General features: G+C 36.0%; 1 protein-coding gene across 1 annotated transcript; it reads left to right on the top strand.

Moving 5' to 3' along the window:
* Positions 1–835: 835 nt before the first annotated feature.
* LOC128858313 (paired box protein Pax-3) lies at positions 836–18369 on the top strand. The gene is made up of 3 exons (XM_054094479.1): positions 836–1518; positions 16001–16278; positions 16356–18369. The coding sequence occupies exons 1-3, from the start codon at positions 1478–1480 to the stop codon at positions 17291–17293; spliced, it is 1257 nt and encodes a 418-aa protein (XP_053950454.1). The 5' UTR covers positions 836–1477; the 3' UTR covers positions 17294–18369.
* The last annotated feature ends 4125 nt before the right edge of the window (positions 18370–22494 follow it).

The following is a 22494-nucleotide window of genomic DNA, read 5'->3' on the forward strand; positions in this document are numbered from 1 at the left end:
CGGCACCTTAGGGTAAAGGTTTTTTAAAAAATATCGAACTGGAATTGCTGTTTATTTAATATCATATCATCAATTTATTGTAATATGTTTTGATACAATAAAAAAATATTGTATCAACTACTTAAATCCTTAAAGCTATTTCACAGCCTTGGCTTTTAATGCGAAAAAGTTGATTTACGTACAAAATGGAGATGATTCAGTCTCCACTGAGGTGTGTATGTAAGCATGTATGTACGTCTACATATCAACAGAAAATCTAAAAATTTGTATATGTGCATACATACATATATGCTTATACGGGTACATGCAGATACATTTTTTCATACATCAGAGGTAAGAATTTGTCCAACTTTTTCAAGGGCGCAGCCTGTGAGATCATCAAGTCGTAAGGGTGAAGCGGGCTGAAAATAACAAAACAGTTATTTAAAAATATACACTTTTTGCTAACGTAATGAACCTCTATACACACATACACATACATTGATCCCCATCTACGTAAACACTAACTACATGACTACAAATGTTACTTTCTATAAGGCTTTTGAAAATATTTTTCCAAACACATATTTACGCAGATATGTATATGTATGAATATATGTAGGGGTGGGGGGATTTGCTCAAAAACAAAAGAGGATAATAACATCACCAACAGCAACAAAACCGACAACCAAACTAGTGAAATGTATTGATGATAGCAATAGAAAATGCAATAGGGGCCTGAAAATAATCATCAAATAAAAGAAATGAAGAAACCAATACAAAAACAAGAAACGAAAAAAAATAAAATAAAAACAAATGCAAGTATGTACGAGTAGTGTAGTTTAAATGCAAAACTGCTGAACCAAAAAGAAAATTCCAAATAAAAATAGCATGAATAGAACAAATCGGAGAATAGAATACTCGTAGAACATAAAATTTCTAAGGCTTCCGCAGCGAACTTCTAAAGTTCAGAACATGCCAACACAATCCCCTAATTTAGTCTAGTTGGTGACATCGACGGTTGGACATACTCAGGACTAAAATCGTAAAGAACAAGAGTATTTTTAGTGTAACGGTTTCTCCAAGAATATTTAAATGTGTGTGTCGTGTGAAAATATATTTTCCATAGATTTAATTTCAATTAAAAGATGATTGTAAATTTTTTACAAACGGAATTACTTTAAAAAATACACATGATTTTAAATAAATATTTATGCACGAGCGATGGTGCAATTTATATGTAGATATGTAGTTACACTAATAACAAATTGAAAATAAGTATTGATATTTTAAACTACGTTTTTTTTGTGTAAAATGAATTATATTCCAATAACCCACGTAAAAGAACAAAAAACCCGCAAAATTGGGAACAACAGTTAAAATAGTTCACTTCCTTTCACCAAAAAAATTAACTCCAGATTTCATAAAAAAAGAGATTAAATATTAACGGATATGAAACGCAGCTCAAGAAGTAGTCAATAAATCGTTAAAGTTCCGTATGGAGAGAAGCACAATGAAGCGGAAACAGAGACGTTACAGGTATGCAATTGAGAAAGCAACTAAAAATTGCCGTCACACTTTTTCCAGCCGAATTAGGCAAAAGAAAAGCTGTATTTTTTATACAGGGTGACAACAACGATATGACATATTCAACTGAATCTGGCTCTTGCCAGATTTTGCAATTCTTCGAGTGTTCACATCAATTTCTGATAACTAAGTCTAATATATGCGGCATTATTTCGGCAATAGCGTCTTGAAACCTGTCCTCGAGCTCTTAAAATGTGGTTGGCTTGCTAGCGCAAACTACGGATTAAGCCGCGCTGACTCTCTGGCGATGTCCAATTCAACTGATCGGCGCTGAATATTTAGTTGTGAGTCGTCTTCGATGATGGCCGTTATGGCGGTTACGTTTCCTTCACTTTGCACAAATGGTTGGTGGCTTAAGGCCCAAAATATTGTACTTACGCTCAAAATTCTACACGTGCGACGAATTGCTATCTAGTCACCCATTATTTAGCACACAAAAGCTTATGAAACACAGCTATATATGAATACATATACAGTAGGTTCTGTTTTTATGCGGCTTTTTTTATGCGGTTTTGAAATAGTACGGTTTTTTTTTAAATTACAAAATGAATGTCGACCTATCGGGAATTGTACATATAAACAAGATTCTAAACCAGCTAAGCAAAAACTCATCACAGATTACATCAGAAATGCTAACCCTACAAGTATGGAAGATATATAAAGATATAATTTTCAAAGATACAATATTTTGTTTATGCGATTTTATTTAATTATTTCAGATTCATGCGGTCTATGGAACGTATCTGTAGTAATAATATGGGACTAGTGCCCTTTTTTATGCGATTTTATTACATTATTTCAGATTTATGCGGTTTTAGCATTTGAAACGTATCTATAGTTTTACTATAGAACTAGTAGCTTTCTTTATGCTGTTTTTTTTATGCTGTTTCTTGCGGAACGTATCTACCGCATAAAAACAGAACCTACTGTATATACATAAAGGTCTTTCGAATGACATAAGTAAAAATTTAGATTCATTCAGATTTCACTATTTGTAGGTTCTCCAAACGCGGCTCTTAAAAATTATATGTAAAAATGATATCATTTAAATGCCCACCATTAGCATGTCTACAGGTAAGATCCGCCGAACGGTCGATTAATAAAAGCCTAATTCCCATTAATATCAACAGAACGTCCAATTTTTGGTCTGCCAGTCATTTTTCTACCCTCGACAGAAGCAGTTTCTGGAAATTTATTCACCAACTTTTGAATTCTAGACTCACTTGGACGTTTAATTCCACTAAAAAGTTACGAATTTGTGATATGTTGTTCTTAAAGATGGACATATGTCATAATAAATTTCAATAACTTAATGCGTTGTTCTATCGTTTTGCAATCTACCTACTTGGCAAATGTCAAAGATGGCATGAAAACAGGAACCATCTAGAAATTATTCCTTACTGATACCTAGCCGCGTACATACTTTGCTGAGTGTTTGGTTGTTCTGTTTGTTCTGTTTCTGGTGTGCGTATTGATGTTGGTCCGCAAATGGATGGTCCCACAATTTTATGGCGCCTCCGCCCGGTAGATGGGTTTTCATGAGAAGCTTTTCCATAACAAAAATGCACTTGGAAGTTTGCTATTGCTTTAGAAAACATCTTTTGCTATCATTCTGGTGTTTCATGCCCCCAGCTGGTTTCCATCTGGGGCCATACCGAATGGGAGTCATGTACAAACTCATTTGACTGCGACAACCGTAACTCTGTTGTATAGTTACTAAAAATATTTGATCTATTTTCAAACAAAAAATAAATAAAATGAATTTATACATACAATGTGTGCCACACATTTTACGAAACGTACCCAATATACGAGGGGTGCCTTTTATATGTCGGGATTTGGCAACCCTGGTATTGCAATCTGGCAACTGACAGCTGTATCGCAAAGTTTAACATTTTTGGGCTTTTACGTACTCAGAACGTTTTGAAATACCAGCGCTATTTGTGTTGTTTACAGTAACTTAAAAGATTCATCTCGGTCCAAAAATGGAATTAAATCGTGAACATTTTCGTGCGATTATTTTTTACAACTTTCGACGTGGATTAACTCAGTAACATTGCATGGATGAACTTAACTCATTTTTTGGCGATGAAGCTCCATCAAGGGCCAGTGTTTATCGATGGTAGGGTGAATTCAATCGTGGTCGTAGTTCACTCCAAGACGAATTTCGTGAAGGTCGTCCAAAATCAGTTGTTGTTCCGAAAACCATTGATGCTGTGCGCGAACTGATATTGCAAGATCGTCATGTGACCTATCGTGAGATTGAGACAATCTTAGGCATTAGTGGGACCAGCATACATTCGATATTGCATAAACATTTGACTGTCAAAAAAATTTGTTCGCGTTGGATCCCACACAATTTGTCAATCGCTCAAAAAAAGGCTCGTGCCGATTGGTCGAAGGAAATGCTCAAAAAATACGATCGCGGGGCTTCGAAACACGTCTATGACATCGTGACAGGTGATGAATCATGGATTTACCCGTATGAGCCCGAAAGTAAACAGCAGTCGACTGTATGGGTGTTTCAAGATGAACCAAATCCAACAAAAGTTGTTCGCGCACGAAGCACTTCCAAGCAAATGGTCGCCTGTTTTTTCGGAAAAACTGGACATGTCGCAACCGTACCACTAGAACAACGCAGAATAGTAAATTCTGAGTAGTACACAACCATTTGTTTGTCAGTTGTCTTCCAAGAAATTAGGAAAACCAATCGCCAAAGACGGATCGCTCTTCACCAGGACAATGCGAGCTCCCACACATCGTCTCAAACAACTGCATTTTTGAGCACCCAAAACAGCGAATTAATAGGTCATCCGCCGTATAGTCCTGACTCGGCACCGAATGACTTCTTTTTATTCCCGTACGTAAAAAACAAACTGAGAGGTCAACGTTTTTCGACACCTGAAGAAGCGGTTGCGGCATTCAGAATGCATGTTTTGGAGGTACCTCATTCAGAGTGGCAAAAGTGCTTCGACAATAGGATCAAACGCATGCAAAAGTGTATAGATCTTCATGGAGAATATTTTGAAAAACAATAAAGTGATTTTCGTTGATTAAAAGTTGTTTTTGTTCTCTAATCCCGACATATAAAAGGCACCCCTCGTATACCCGTCTCATGAACTTAGAAATATGTGATAGTCATATTAAATTCATATAAAAACTATAATCATCAGTTGATATTAATCGTTCTTAATCAGTTACCGCTACCAATGACTGCTGTCTAAGCCTCTGTGTAAATATTTTTATCAATAAATATTTGTAAAATTTCTCTCTCTCTCTCTCTTTCCTAGCTTCATAGTCTGTGGTGGACCATAGCTTCATCAACAATCCTCCTCCAATTCAGGCTCTCTCTTGCCTCATTTCTCCAATTACGAACGTTCATCGCTTTTAAGTCTGCTTCGACGTCATCAAGCCATCTCTTTCTTGGTCGGCCTCTCTTTCTTCCTCCTATTGAACGCAAAGTAAAAACCATTTTTTGGATTCTTTTGTTGGGCATTCTTATAATGTGGCCAATCCATCTAATCCACTGCGCTTTAATAAAATGTATTGTATTACATTTTCACCATCAGTAAGATTTTCAATTTCGTTGTTGTAACGGATGCGATAGGTGCCCAAGCCCAATAAGACAGTACATTTTTCTCATTATGGTTCTCTCAATATTTATAAAATGGAGCGCTAAGTATATTTGTATTTAAAAATATCTATTGTATACAATTCCATTCTAGTAGAATGCGAACCATTTTATAACTTCTTTACAATATTAGGGAAATTGCGTATCCTCAGATGAATCTAGGTATACCAGCATGAGACCGATTAATTTTTCGTCTAGTACGTTGTATAGCACAAAGTCCAAAACCTGAGGATAGAGAGAGAGCCCGTTTTTCGCTATATCGTGCACTATCTCGTTCCCTTCAAAGATCTGGAATCCAATAGAAATGTGGTTTGCAATTCGCTGTCAACTTGTCTACTGCCTCCTTGGTCTGAACAATGAACAATAAATCTGCAGCATTTATTTGTTCTCGCAACCCCAGATATTAGTACTGTCTTCGGCAAAGTTGGCCTGGGAGGCATGCTCTTTCATAATTATTAGCATTTACTCCTGTTGAGTAACCACTATTGACCAGTGTTATCGTAAAAGTGCACAAAAATCCGCCAAGGCACGTATCGAAATATACCTAATCCTGAAAAACAAAATTCAGATTCGTAATCGACGACTCAAAATTAAGTTAACAGATCTCATATTGTGTAATTACAGAATGTTATATTTTATGTACAGTGTAATTGGCAAACATTTATTTTGTTTTTTTAATATTGAGGATCTTCACATTTAGCTGGTTGCTTCGTTACTAGGCAGTTTTACATATAGTATAATTTGCTTTTGTAAATCCAATAAAAGCGTGGCAAATTTGATCTTTAAAGTATACTTTCTGTCAATGGATGAAACGAAGCTAATTTCCGTATCTATAAGTAGTATGTATCATCATCAGCTTCCTTCACAATGTTCCTCCAAAGCGGTCAACCTTGAGCTTTCGCTTTGTAGTTACGAATTCCCAAATCGTTTTTTACTGCTCCATCCATCGGTTTCTAGGTCCACCTTTGGCCTTTACGCCCATTAGCTTCGCTGTCATGGCTTTCTTAACCACACAGTCAGCTGGCATATGGGCAGCGTAACATAGCCATCTTATGCGCAGTGTTTTAACAAATCTCAGAGCTGTCTCGCTCTGAGTAAAATCGTTTAGTACCAAGTTATACCGGATACATTCTTATTGGTACCGTCGTATATTCTTATTGGCCAAAAATCTTTCTTAAAATTTTTCTCTCCATGTTAGGACATCCATACGTTAAAATTGGTCGGATAAGGGTTTTATGCATAGTTAACTTTGTAGTTTTAGTCAAGAGCCGAGACTTGAACAAACTAAACTACTAAGGACGTAATACGCTTTATTGGCTACGCTGATGCGATCCCTTACTGCAGGACTGGACTCACCGCTGCATACATGTGAATATAGCTCCCAGATATTTAAAATGCCCTACTGCTTCAAAAGTATAGGTTCCCACATAAAAATTTTGAATTTGGTTTTACTCTCGTTTAACGTTCCCAATTCTGTTAGTTTTAAGGACGTTTCATTTAAATCATTCGTATTCCTCGAGAAAATGTCGGTGTCATCAACGTAACCACATATTTGGGTTGTTTTAAATAACAAGGTACCATAATTTTGTATGGTCTTATATACTTAAATTGCTATAAATCAGCTGGTGCGAAAGAGTATTACCAATCTAACAGAAATAAGTCAAAAAGGTTGTTCCCAGAAAAACATATTTCAATATTTACTCTAATATTAGGCGTCTCGCTGAGTTTGGGCTCAGCTCGCTTGACGAAAAATTTGCATGTGAAAGCAACAACAAAGTTATCGAGCAAGCTCTATATAGCTTTCAATGCTGCCAACTCTCTATCTCTGATATGAGGCTCGTTGCTCTGCCAACACACTTTGTGTTCTTGTTCTTCTCAATATCGTTATGGAGTGTAGACTAAATCTAAACAATTGCTAGCAAAGTTCAAGCAACAAAAGGTTCCCTTTACTATGCGGTCTTACTAATACCCTTTAAGAACTTCCAAACAAATGTCATTTCTGGCAGCCCTTTTCCAGTGATACCAATATACGTTTATTTATACCAGTTGCCTCATCTATTCGCCACTCGCTATCCATTGTGAATCGAATGCGCTTATTTTATAACGCTACCAACTCTGTTATTTTCCATTTCCAAGTAGTCATTTGCACTGGAAATGATGCACAATTTCCTAGCTTTCGATGCTGTGAGGACATCTGCAGATTCTGTCATGGAAAATCAATATTTTTCCAACTCACTCTCCTAGTAACAAGTGTCGTGATATACTATAGTAAATAAATTTTCTGGTGGTCGCTTTTCGCTTGCCGGCGAATGCCGGGATGGTCGTCCAAAATCAGTTGTTGTGCCAAAAAATATCGACTCTGTGCGCTCTTTGCTTTGGATCTCACACAATTAAAAACCCTAGAAATGTGAGTGAACGAAGTGCTTCGAAATTTGATTCAAACTCGTGAAGTGTATCGATCATATGAAGAATATTTTGAAAAACATAGTTTCAAAAAAAAAAAATATCGTTTTCAAACACCAATGTTCATTTGTTAGGCCAGAAATATAAATAGCCATCCTCGTATTAGCAGAAGCCGGTTTATCGAATTTCCGCAACAAAGTTACCGTTCCAACATCTCGTATTATGGCAAAACAGCTCGACACCACAAACACGGCGCTAACAAATATATTCAACAATAACAAATATATCAAGATCCCCTGTGTTCGCCGAGCGAAGAGAATTATTGAAACTTTTTCATACGATCATTCGGAGATGCCTTACTCAGCTTGTCTAAGCAAAACACACCAAACATGGTATAGTGAGCAACATTCTTAGATTTATTTGAATTTTACAGGCATCTGGATGGAACTTCATATTGACTGTTGAATCTGGTGGACCTCAGACACCGCTCTGCCCATAACAAACAAGGATGGGCATGCAATACCACAGCGGCTTCTTCTCACATAGGATGCACAATTTTCACCGAGTATGCGGCCGCCGTAGCCGAATGGGTTGGTGCGTGACTACCGTTCGGAATTCACAGATAGAACGTAGGTTCGAATCTCGGTGAAACACCAAAATGAACAAAAAGTTGTTTCTAATAGCGGTCGCTCCTCGGCAGGCAATGGCAAACCTCCGAGTGTATTTCTGCCATGAAAAGGCTCCTAATAAAAATATCTGCCATTCGGGGTCGGCTTGAAACTGTAGATCCCTTCATTTGTGGAACAACAGCAAGTCGCATACCACAAATAGGAGGAGGAGCTCGGCCAAACACCCAAACAGGGTGTACGCGCCAATTATATATATATATAATATATATATAGGTACATATATATATATATATAGGTACATATATGCGAAGAAAACCAAAGGGACAGATATTATATTATATGATCTCACAGCAAATCAAGCATCACAGCCATCAATTCACCATCCAATTCGATCAAAATTATTCGATTCAACAAACTCATTTATGGTATTTCAGCTTAAAGAAAAATCGAATGAGGGTCTGCGGTCATTCTGGAATCTTAGCAAACGAAGTAACTGATACTGCATCTAAAAATGTCATCAAACCTCCTACAATTTTGTTTAACAATCGGTATATAGCCAACAAAAAGATAGACTTATCTTCTAACTGTTTCTTCTACTCTCGTTCCCACGACAGTCGGTTTTACGTTACCGGACCGACCCTGGTACATATTCGGCCAAGAACCGCGACTCACACAAGAGAATTTTTGAGCAATCAAAAGATCGAATTAATGGATCATCCGCCGTATAGCCTGGCGGCACCTAAGGATTTATTTTTGTTACCGAACATCAAAAATAAAATAGGAGGTCAACTGAAAAATCTGTTGAAGCCATTAAACAGCTCGTTAGGGAGGAGTTCACATCTGGATGGCAAAAGTGCTTTGAAAATTAGTTCAAGCCAATGTTGAAATGTATTGACTGTCAAGGAGAATATTTTGAAAAACAATAATGCCATTTCAATTATTATTTTTCAGTCCTACTACCGTTTATGTGACAGTTCAAACGCAGTAGACCACCTGATTTCTCAACCTCCGCAAATAATGAAATATGAAGGTGCTGACAGCATTAACCGAACTAGACTATCATTCACACCTAAATATGACAATACCTATTTTGACAATATACAATTTCTTAAGGAAATCTTAAATTTCATTCAACGAAAATTGAAGTATTATTATTTTTTTTCTTTAACAATTAACAATTACACTATGCAACAATTGAAGGGTCATTGCATGGGGAGAATAATTTCAGCTCTGGATGAAAGGCATAATAGGCCCATATAGTAAAACCTCAACCTCATTTTGCATTTTTTGCTCTGTTCATATATGCAAAAGAATAATATACAGTCTGTGTTGTCAGAAAAAAGAAACCACGATTATTCATGAAGTATAAAAGATATATATTTAACAATTTTTTACATGAAAATATGTACAAAACTATGAGTCGGAATTACTCAGTAAGCCGTGTAGTCTCCATCGTTGTCGAGTATAGCCTGGCATCTTCTCGGCATGCTTTCAACCAGCTTTTCTGCGTAGCTCGTCGACAAAGAGGACCAGATTTTTCGACCTCGACGCACGAGTTGCTTTAAATCGTGGACTGCCTTTCCGGCAAGATTGGTTTTCATAATTCCCCACACATTTTCAATGGGATTGGCGTCTGGGGACTGGAAGGCCAGTCCATTACTGTGACGCCATTTTTTTGTTTCCATAAAAATACTGCCTCGAAACGCCTCTCGAACATCTCACTCATTTTTGTTTGGTTGCATTTACGGGAAAGTTTCGAACGACACTAACCTGAGTTAGCATTGGTTATCGTGCTACATTTACGAAACGAAATAAGTTACCATCTTTTGCACTAAACGGGCGACTGAAAGCCTTATAACTATTGGTGACTTTCTTTACTTCTATTGTAATTTACTATTTTATAAATTGTTTTAAGCAAATACATAAATACACTAGTGCGAAGACAAAGGCTCAAAGTACATCTCTTAGTTCTCATTTATACTCTGCACAATGTGACCCGTTCTGCCTTAGTTGAAAACCAGAGTCCGTAGTAATAGTCCAAAACCAAATTCTAACTTAAAATCAGTTTTTAATTATACATATGTGTGTTAAAATTAGTTTCTAGCTGAAAAGAGGAGGAGCAGAGCTATCCATATGAAAAAGAAATATGATTAGTTGATTTTTATTTACATTAAAGAAGTGTTGGGAATTGTTCAATAAAACGCAAAATAATTGTTTAATTATAAAAATTTATTTTGTGGCCTTCAAAATATGCTCCATCCGAAGCACCTTTTAAACACCTTTGAAGAGATCTTCTTCAGCTCCTTCAGCAAATTCTCCTTAATGGCCTCTATCGACTCAAAGCGGCGTCCGCGAAGTGGCAATTTAAGTTTTGGAAAAGGTCACAGGGGACTAAATCTGGTGAATACGGTAGATGTTCGATGATATCTGTCGAGTTTTTGGTCAAAAAAGTGTTCACAATATGAACCTTGTGAGAGGGTGCGTTATCATGGTGCAAGATCCATGAGTTTTATTTCCACAAATTGGGCCGTTTCCTAGGTAATATACATTCTCCCTCAAACGTCGCATAACTTCCAAATAATATTCTTTATTTACCGCAGAACCATTTTGGAACGAATTCCGAGTGCACAACACCATGATAATCAAAGAAAACGAGTAGCATGACTTTCACTTTTGACCGACTTTGACGTGTTTTTTTTTTTTGGGTTTCTGCTCATGTGGATAGCGCCATTCAGCCGCCCGTTGTCTGATGACTGGTTTGCATGTCAAACTCATATGCCCACGTCTCAACACCTCTTATGATGCGCTAGATAAACGTTGGGTCCGAATTCAATTGCTCAAGCATGTCTTCAGCCACCTTCTTCCGATGAAGTTTTTGAAAGAAATTCAACTCTCTTGGAACGAGTCGAGCAGCCACACGTCTCATGCCCAATTGATGGTGTAAAATGTTGCAAATTTGATTCGGGAGACACGCTAAGGTCACGAGCTAGCTCCCTCAAATTTAAATGATGGTTTTCCAGCACCATTTCTGACTTTGTCGACGTTTTCATCCGTTGAAGACTTTGATGGGCGATCAGATCGAGGCAAATCTTCCACGATTTCTCGGCCCTCTGAAAAAGCCTTATGCCACTCGCAGCTCCATGTTTTTGAAAAAGCACACTTGTCATAAGCTTTCTGCAACATTTTCAACGATTCGGCACCCGAAATCCCGTTCAAAACACAAAGACAACAAGTTAAGACAAATTCTTTGTTCGATATTTTTATCCATAGTAAAAATCGCAGAGCACACCTGCGGTTGACTGATATAATTAAATGCCAAAAACAAGCTAATTGACAGATCACGCTCAAACTCTGCGACACTATAGAGGACAGTTGTACCGACATTCCTGTAAAAAAAATTTAGACATATATGTAACGCGCGCTTTTTAAATGAAGCTCATTTCAAAGTTAAAACTCTGTTTCTTTGATAAAATGCATTTGAAGTCTACTCTGGCAAAGTTCAAATATTATTTATTATAAAATACATTTTATTTTCGTTAAATCCTTTTCTTAACTTTTCTATGACAACGTGCCCAGTTATTTTCTCGACTATAAAAATGTAAATTTTTTAAGAGTATTTTCTCGATTAAAGCAGCTATGAGTATTCAAAATCGATGCGCTTACTCTGATTTATTTCCCATGCTCAATTTTTACTTCGTCCGCATTATCTGTATTGGTTGTTTAACTGAGAACATTTTGTATAGGAACCAAATAAATATTAAGAAACCTATCAAAAAAAAAAAAATACTGTAACGCAATCGATACCAAACCTTAGAGGGCTTACATAAAAGGCATGATTGCATCATGTTGAACACGTTTCAAGCGTACTCGTATTTTGACTATTTTCTTTGGCTCTGTAACAGCACAAAACACGCAAGAAATAACGGCATTATTAAGTATATAGGCAAGTACCTGTACATACATTTTCCCACGTTTTATAATTCTACTTTGTCAGTGATTACCTATCGAGGATTAGTGGAAAATATTGGTTGCAAAGAGAAATGGCAGCGATATGTAGGTAAAAAGTGAAGACAAAATGTAAGGAACATTTGTATGGAGAATAGAAGAAGGTAGACGTTTTCGAGTGACCGACTGACTAAGTAGCGTGGCGAAGCACAACAAGTACATTGAACCAACTGACAGTAATACCACGCGATTAGGTGTAACTAACTTTATGCATACGTAAATGTGTATCTAAACAGCTAATGATAAACAAAACCAAACGTATTGTACGGGAACTTACATATATGCTTGTGTGTGCACATGCATGCACCCATTCTTGCATATCCAGCCTTAGCAAAGCGATCAGACGCCACTGCGTTGACGTGACCTATAGTATTTTTGGCCTTTCGAGTGTAATATTTTCGATCGCATATTTGTTCCACACAGCTTTTCTATGCGGCGAATCCATGTCAAGTAATCCGAGTATTTTTCGGAAACTGCGGTTTATTTGTGGGCTTGCGTGTAATAAGGAATAAACTGAGGAAAATAAAAAAAATATATTGTTTTGAAATTTATTCAATGTTGAAAATTTATAGAAGAAGCAGGTATATTGCTTAAAAGAAAAATGTTTGGAAATAAAACAAATTTTTACAAAAAAAATATTTCATATTATTTCGGATATACATTAATTTTTTAAAAACATGATTTAATTCTTTTCGCTACAAAATTTCTCTTAAAAAGTACATATTTTTTAAATTTCTATAAAGATAATTTAATTTTTTTGTCAAAAATATATTTTTTTGTTAAAAAATTTTTTTGTTAAAAAGTTACAATATATTTTAATTAAATGTTTTTGTTAAAAATATATATTTGTTGGTTAAAAAAAATTGGATATAATTTAATTTTTTTATAAAAAAATTATCTAATTTAAACAAATTTCTGTTATATAATTCAATACATATTTTTTTAAATTTCTGTAAAAATTATTTAATTTTTTTTGCCAAAAAATTATATTTTTTTGTTAAAAAATTATATTTTAATTAAATGTTTTTGTTATAAGTACATATTTGTTTAATAAAAAAAATTCTCTAAAAAATTATATACATATTTTTTTTAAATTTTTTCAGATTTTTTCTTATTTTTCTATTAACACTATTGCTGCCACGATTTTGTGTATACCTATTTCGACCAAAAGGTGTATTTCTGACATCTTTGCATTTGAATGAAGATCACTGCAAATAAACTTCCAATTTTCGTATATGTACTAAATTTAATCCTTCCTACTTGCATTAAAAATATTTTCATCTTCTTCTTCAGCGTTCGAAAACTCATTTTCGGGATATTCAGACAAATCATCTCTTTCAGATTGTGGGTCTTCATCAATTTGCGAACAACCTTCTTTTAATAGCTCCCTAATTTTTTTAATTCCGGACATCCTTCGGATTGAATATAAATTAAAATAAATAAACTGAACAAAGTTATAAATACTCCTATTGAAACACCTAGAAATTTTACACGAATATACAGGGTCCGGCACTCGAAGTGTAACCAACTTCAGACAGCTCGCGCACCTGTGGCACGGGCATCAGCTTTCTGTTAGTTAGCTAAATGACAGTCCAGAGTATTGTTTACAAGCGCGCGGAAGCATTTTGCCGAGAGTAAACGCGAAAAAAGAAAATAAGTAATGAATTTCAAAATTAATACTGTGATTACTTTATATTTGGCTGGAAAATCACAACCAGCGATTATTCGTGAGCTCGAGCACCTCAAAGTAAATAAAGTTTTCGCTTATTGTACCATTACTCGTTACAGTGATAGTCGTGGCATCATGAAACGTCATGAAGGTGGTCATCAAAAGACTGCAACGTCACGTGAAATGGTTCAAAAAGTGAAGATACGACTTGAGCGAAATCCCCGACGAAGTGCCGATCAACAATCAAATGGCGAAAAAACTAAAAATATCTGACCGTAGCAACCTCCGCATACTGAGAATGATTTCAAAGTCAAGCCTTACAAGATCGAAAATGCACATGATCTCACACCAAAGCAGCAACAAGTCAGACTTGAGAGAGCGAAGGAGTTGATTCGCTTGGCCGAAAACGGTCAATGTGTGTGTTTCTGACGAGAAAATTTTTCAAATTATCCCAAAATGATAGGATTTATTTGACCGATCCTTCATACGATAATTTCAGTAATCGATTGGTCACCAGGAGGCAGCACTTACCAACAGTAATGGTTTGGGCCGCTGTAACCGCAGATGGGCGCTCTCGAATCGTTTTCATCGAGTCTGGCGTCAAGGTTAATGCGAAATATTATGGGCAGACAAACATTTCGGTGATAAACCATGGACGTTTCAGCAGGGATCAGAACCATCTCACAAAGCTCGAGTAAACCAAGAACGGTTAAAAAATGACGTTGCGAACTTCATAACGTCCACATAATGGCTCTCAAATTCACCAGACGGGAGTCCGATGGATTATTCTCTTCGGGTCATTTTGTAGAAAAAGATGTGAACTAAAAGATTCACCAGTCTCGAGGCGCTGAAAAAAGCCATTGACCGCGAGTGGGCCAAAATACCTACAAGTTACATTCGAACAGCTTGCCAATCGTTTCTGGACCATCTCAAGGCCATAGGCAAGGCACAAAGTGGCCATATCGAGCAAAAGTTATTTGATTCTTAATTTTGTATTATTTTCACACATATTTTACTTTGAATTGAAAAAAAGTTTCCAAACTAAATTTATGGCCTTTAATGGGTTACACTTCGAGTGCCGGACCTTGAATATCTGAATTGAAGTCAATGTGAAAACATAGTAATGATCTGCAATAAAATGTTTTGTAAACAGCAATCGAATATAAAAATTATAATGAAAATTCAATAATTTTCTATACTCATAACGGAAATGGCCCTATTTTCCTAGAATTATGACGTAAATTTCGCTATAAATTAGAAATAAAATGATTGCTGCCAATACTTTGAATATTAAGTTATTCAAAATTTAAAGATGTTGTAAAATCGTCCAGGTGTCAAAAAGGCTCGCCGTAGGTATACCAGGGGCATATATTCAAATCTAATATCAGCTGAATGAAAATTGTACTACCAAATAAATTGAAAGGTTCTTACATATGTATATATAAAGTCAAAACTTGAATTGAGAGAATGTGATTACAATCAGAGAATAACATTAAGATAAAATTTGAAAAATGTCTTTTTGACACCCTTGGTAGAAATAGTGTTAATAAACGTGATTCCCATAACTTTTCGAGTTATATTTAAAAATACAGCCCTAGAGACGCGCAAATTTATCAAAATTACAGATACAAACAAATTTTCAAAATATTACAAAATTTCAACATTGATTTTTACTTCTTTACTTTACTTCTTATTATATGCAAGCAAAGTGAGTCTATTAAACGTGATATCAATAGACCAGCTGATTTGTGTTTTATCATTCACTTTGTACATTAGGATATCAGCACAAAATGGAATGCCGCAACGCCGTTTCATGCGCACCACTGTCACATGCTTCTAGCTACAACTGTCTGTTTTCCTGTTCAACGTAGCTCGTCCTGTTCTTATTCTTTACGACTTTCATTTGTCATGACATTGTAATATACAAAACGTTGTTATTGGTTTAGAGCCACCAGCTTTAATGAATTCGCCTTGAACTCAAACCCGCGAATCAACTAATTTTTGAATATTGACAACAAAGTCCAAAATATTTGGATCACTTGACATGAACTTTCTTTATTTCCCCATTTCTCATACAAATCACATCTCTCTTCACAGAACTACATTCAACTCCTTGCAGTTGCAAGAACTGGAGCGTGCTTTCCAGCGAACACATTATCCGGATGTTTTCTTTCGGGAAGAGCTAGCTGTGCGCATCGATTTGACGGAGGCGCGAGTACAAGTTTGGTTTCAGAATAGGCGAGCAAAATGGCGCAAACAGGAGAAAGTAGACATAAGCGCAGCGACTGGAAATCCACAAGACACCGAAGATGGTTTAGGTGCTCAGACTGCGTATGCGAATGAAAATGTGATCGCACAGTTGGATAATCCTTTAGGTTGGTAATTCATTTCATATATGCAATTATTTCTACTTCTACAGTTAATCATAATTCATCAATTTCCTCGCATGCAGGCACGACGCTGCTACCAGATACACCGCCGCAGTCTGCCAATTCGCTGGATAATGAATCCAAAGTGCCATATAATAGTAGCTGCATGTCGCCGTCTCGACTATCACCAAATATATTTCTTAATCTCAATATTGATCAATTGGAGCGTGGAGGTGGAGTCTCCATGGAGTGGTCTACTTATCCACCAACGAGTACAATGGCCACAATGTCGCACACGCTTACGCAATCCAATACACCACCTCCACTGATTGCTGCAAATGGCAACAACAACCATAATAACAACACCGATATGGGAGATCCGCAAACCAGCCATCACAATCACAATTCCAGCCGTACTAATCATGTGAGCATGCTCAGCAGTAGCCTTAATGCGTCTCTGGATTTGGATGCAACCACAAATTCTACTTATGACGAAATGAAATTCCTTAATGTCGATCAGTTCACCATTGACAACTTTAAGGCCGAATGTATCCTTAGTTTGGATCATGCGCTCGCATTGGAGGATAAGCCGACATTAGATCACCTTGGACATGGTATTTCATTCGATAGTGGGCAAACGGTGGATAGTTGTGGTGTGGTCATGCATCATTCATTGGATCAACTACATCAGCAACAGCAATTGCAACATCAACAAAACGATGATCAAGCGCAATTACTGCATCAGAGCCATCAGGATGTGCACCATCACAATCAGCTGCATCAACTGCATCAGCATCACAATCTGCTGCAACATCCGTCTTTATCACATCTAATGCATACTTCCAGTCAATTGCATATACCTCAGCACGCGAATGCAATGAGTCTAGATTTGCCTTCGTTTAGTTTATCCGGCGAGAGCGATCCCACCAAGTCGCCGCCGTCTTTATTGTCCTTGGACAAACCGCTGTCGCTAAACATCAGTGTCGATGGCATTGGTGACCTGGTCGATGATAAGTTTTAAATTACGAGCTAGGAATTCATATCATACTAATTTAATATTCTTAGCTACCTTAAGGCTAAATTAATTCTAAAATATGATTTATGTAAAATTCGAAAGATTTTGTATAGGACGAGAACTAGTCATGTTTGGAAAGGTGTTCACATTCGCGGGCACAATTTTGTTTGGTGCGAAACACATGTGTTTATCCTTTGTTATAGAGAGGCGCCGAACTCAGTAATACCTTCAATATTTGATGCTATTGAAGATTCTTAAAGTAAATGACATCTTTTTCGAAGCAGTTCGGGAGAGGCTTATGCATGATTGATATGCCTTTTGAGGGCGAGACACATCCATTTTTGTTAAAAAGCTGTCATGAAAACAACCAGTGGATAATACTGTAAATTCCTGTAATTCGGAAGGTGCACATCAAAACTAGGAAGATGAACTTTGCCTATTACTACTTAACAAAGGTTTTAGGCGCTACTTACCATATATGAACATATTTCAGATCGATTAGAATCATTGTGAAATGCCTGAAGTAAAAACAGGCCAAAACAAAGGCTAAAAGCACACCCGGACCTCTAATATTTTTTTTATAACTACATATATTTTCTTATTTTGCTTAACTGATGCCGGTATATAATTTTATATTTTCCGGAGAATATTCCTTTCGAACACTCGAATAACTGCCACACCTCGGCAAGTTTTTTGGTAAGCATTCCAAGTATATACAAAAAGCGTTTCAGAATAAATGTGACTTTCTTAAATAAACAATAGCAAGAGGAAATTTAGCGAAACCGATTTGCTTTATTCAAGATAGTTCCCTTCCAACAACGATTTGCATGCTCCAGAAGCATGAAGAATGAATAATTCATATTGTCGGCTGGGTTGTATTTAAGGAATTAAAGCATTTTCCTTTCATTGAGACATTAACTCTCCCGATAAGGTATAAGTCGGATTGCTTCCAATCAGTCGTATACGAATTTTGGCAGGAGGTTGACGACAAATTTATAATTTTCAATAGGGCTTTACATTAACGTTTATTTTATGAAAATATAGTTAAAAAAAAACCAATATCAAACGGATATTTCGATTATTTTCAAAAAAAAAAAAAAAAAAATAGTCAAAACATTTTTTGTTGTGCTTATTATAAAAAAAAAAAAAAAATTATTCAAAAAATTTCGTTGGAAATAGGCCGCATCATTCAAGATGATTTTTCGATCGAGTTTCGGATCATTTTTATGCATTTCAACGACCCAATCAGCAAAGACACGAAGTTGTTGATAATCGGCCGGCTTGAGTTCTTGTGTTAACTTGGCTTTACGAATATAAGCTTTAAGACTCAAATCTTTATACAAATACGGTGTAATGACATTTGTAGAATTCCAAAGAACGACGAGGAATATTTTCGGCTGTACTTGAGCGACGTGCACGGGTTTTATTCTTGGTTTTATTCTTCACATCACTACCTTGTCCCAACAGCTCGTATTTTTTCACCAATTTCTGTATTGCGGTCCGACAAGCTGCTTCACGATGGCCAAATATGGAAAAATATGTGAGTTTTACGAACCGTCTCTGCCAAATTTTCACCATTTTTATAGTGAACTTTAATAATTTCAATGCGTTGTTTAAGCGTATATCGTTCCATGTTTAGCAATGGCGTAGTTTCTACTTCTCAAATATCATAAACTGGCAGCTTCAAAAGTGGCATCTACCGAAAAAGCGGGCTATTCAAAATAACACCTGTTCTTGGAAAACCCTTTACATGAGCGGCCGCTATAGTGGGCTTATACTTGCCTACCGTTCGATGAATTCAGCTTTAAAGCTCATGAAAGTACAAAATATTGAAAAACGATTTTCTAATGGAAAAAACGGAAAAAAAAACTTAGTTAAAACGAGGGAGTCATCGCTGAGAATGAAGCGTATTTTGGAGAGTTCGACAAATCCTATTTCTTGGAGGGGTTACAAAAAATAGTCGGAGCGTTGGGAGAAGTGTGTCTTTCTAAAAGGGGACAAAAGGGGCCTATGTTGAAAAATATAAAAAATATTTCTTCATTTCAATCACGGGTACTTGTTGAACCCCCCACGTATATATGTACATTTTTATAAACTGTATCATCGAACAAAAATCATCATATACTTTTTGAAACTTATTTTACGCCTCTGTTCACCGCTCATTTTTGCGGCATTTCCGATACAATAATTCCGCCTGCTCATGAAAACGCCATTGATTGCTGACGGTACGTAATTATAATAAATATCTACATCCTTTTTTGGTGCTTGGCCGATCTCATCCTCGTATTTTTGGCTTGAGTCTTGATAGTGTTCCCCAAATGGAAGGCTCTGCTTAATTGAAGGGTCTAAATTTTCGATATCTCTGGTAAAATAACTATTCAAAATCGACCCTATTTACTTTGGGCATCACCTTGAATATAAATATATGTATGTATATATGTATTTCTTCTTCTTGATTGACATTATAATCGCCTAACCGAATTTCGAGAAGCTTAACAAAGCGCGATAATCATTTCTTCCTCGGGCTAACCGAGTGTGTTTAATTTCACATAAAACCGCATTCCTTTCAATATCATGGATTTCAAAAAAATAAGCCATTCAATCTAGATAAAAGCGTGCAGAATTTAGTTATTTTTATTATGAAAAGAAAGTTTCCTGTCTCTGCATTACCCCGCGTGTTTACACTGTAAATATCAATTTTAGATCAAATTGATGAATGGTTGTGCATCAGTGTGAAAGTGTGTTAGACGTGTGCTTTATTTATGCTTTTAACTTTGCTATTATTTTTTGTTATATTTTTATTTATAATATTACTCCTAGGCTAATTAAAGTTTATAACTACACTTAAGAGAATACCTTTTCATAGTCCAATATATAAATAAATTTAGGTAAAATGTTGAAAATATTGTACTAGTAAAATTAACTAACGGTTATAAGAAATACTACCAACTAATATTGTTAATGTTACTAAACTACAGAAGATGTAATAAATAATGCTGAAAAATACTACATAAAAATTTTTTTTTTGCAGAAATCAAGAAACTCCGCCTTTTCCAAGCGTATTCTGTCAATGTTGTGCCAATTATTCATTCTCAGACATCACTGAATATACCAAAAATTTTCCTGCAATCAGGGTTGCCTTATATGCTCAAGGCTTAATAAGATGCAATTCAGTGTGGACAGATTTGGGCATTCGAGGCTTTTGGTTGCCACTCCCTGTAAGTTACGAGCTATAGACTTTCTTTACTCTGCTTTGACAAAAAAATTTCACCAAGAATCTCCGAAAAGAATGTATTTAAAGGTCTAGTTGTAAGTTCCATATCTATCATTACCTGAACTTCGATAGCTATAGGTATCCATCTTTACTAACTTAACCGTAGACGTAGGCTCAAGAGACGGTAGGATAGGTAGCCTATAGCTTCCGAAATGCTTTAAAAACGGGACAGTTTCAATATTATTTTTAATAACATTGAACATAACTCATCGCGAATTGTTAGAGTAATCACTAATTCCACACTGTCTTATACTGCGAATTAAAAAATAATAATTTTTTAAAAGGTAAATACTTAATACCAAATCATAAGTTATATGAAATGTGGCGAAAGAAACAAAAGAATGCGAACGAAAACCATTGTGGAAAATTATTTGCCCCAAAATATAATACAAAATGGTATTCAAATTAGTTTTAAAAATATTTGGAATATAAGCCCCTTCTGCTTTGTCAAATTGATTTATGCCATGTCAAAGTTATCTTATAAGAGTTGATAGATTTCAAACTGAAAATGCTGATTCGGTTAAAAATTAACCTTTGACAGAAATATTCACTTGATCAAAAAGTTCCCGGAACAACCGGTGATATTACGCTTTAAGTCCACTGATTTGAGGTGTTTCTTTGCAAAAATTGTATCGCCATTGCTTGACATTTGTAAAAGTTACGCCGTCTTGAGTAAATCTACCTCTGCGTGTGTTTTCGACTTTTAACCATCAGAAAGCAAATTAACCATCAGAAAGCTGGCAGAGGTCTTGAACATTGCTTAGGGATCCGTTCAGGGCACTGAAGATAGTAGTCTGGTCCAATACTCATTTTTTATAGATATTTTTCAGGATTTTTTTTTTGTAAGAAAATAAATTGCGATCGATTTATAGTATGTTATTATTAACATCAAATAGTATCCAAAAACAAGCACCAAGGTAAGCGTCTTAAAAAAAAGACAGGTGGTTTGTCAACAGGATTTTGGGCCTTCAGTACATCTGAAACGAAAAAGTTAAATTAATTATTATTCTGTAGGCTTACCATTTTGGCAAAAATGAGTACTTGACTAGACTATTACCTGAATTTAATGATTTATTTTTGCGCCGTTTCTGCCCCAAAGATGCGTGTCCCAAAATTGCATGCAAAGAAAGGGTTGCGCTGATATCGCCAAAGCCATGATTTGCAAGGCTGAATTCGACGCATCATTCATCAAACGTATCATTATTTAAGACGAGACGTGGGTACGTGGGTTTATGAGTAAGACACGCAATCCAGATATCAGGCGAGTGAGTGGAGAGTTACGAATGAGCCAAGACCAAAAACCCACGTAATTTTCAGTGAAAAAATAAAGCGAGGCTACGGGTTTTAATAGATTACAAAGGTATTGTACGCCACGAATTTTCGCCAGAAGGTCAAACAGTTAATGAAGAGTATTATTGGGGTATTATGAGATATTTACGTAAAACAGTTTCTGGGAAAAGGAAAAGCGAAAGGATTTGTGGAGAAAAGAAATAATGGATTTTGCACCACGATAGCGCACCGTTGTACTATGCAATCATTATCCATGTACTTTTTACTAAGAACGAAATAGCCATCGATAACATGACTCCCTGCAATATTTTCCTATTTGATCGTATTGATAATGGAAAAATTCGAGACGGCTCTGATGACTATACCAAAAATAGAGTTCCAGATATGTTTCGAGAACTGGATCAAACGTTGGCAAAAGTATGCTCTAGTTGATGGGGAGTACTTTGAAGGAAGAGGAATACACTTTTATTTTGAATTTACTGAATATGTTCCGGGAACTTTTGGATTAAGGTGGTATGTACCTGACTCGCAGACATCGCAAAGCATATTGAAAATTGTATTTAACTAATAACTAATTTATTATAGTTACAAATATGTTTTCCGCCACCGATTCAACATTTCCATATATTGAAGGATGAAGTTG

This window comes from Anastrepha ludens, chromosome 3, assembly GCF_028408465.1.
Source record: "Anastrepha ludens isolate Willacy chromosome 3, idAnaLude1.1, whole genome shotgun sequence".
NCBI lineage: Eukaryota > Metazoa > Arthropoda > Insecta > Diptera > Tephritidae > Anastrepha > Anastrepha ludens.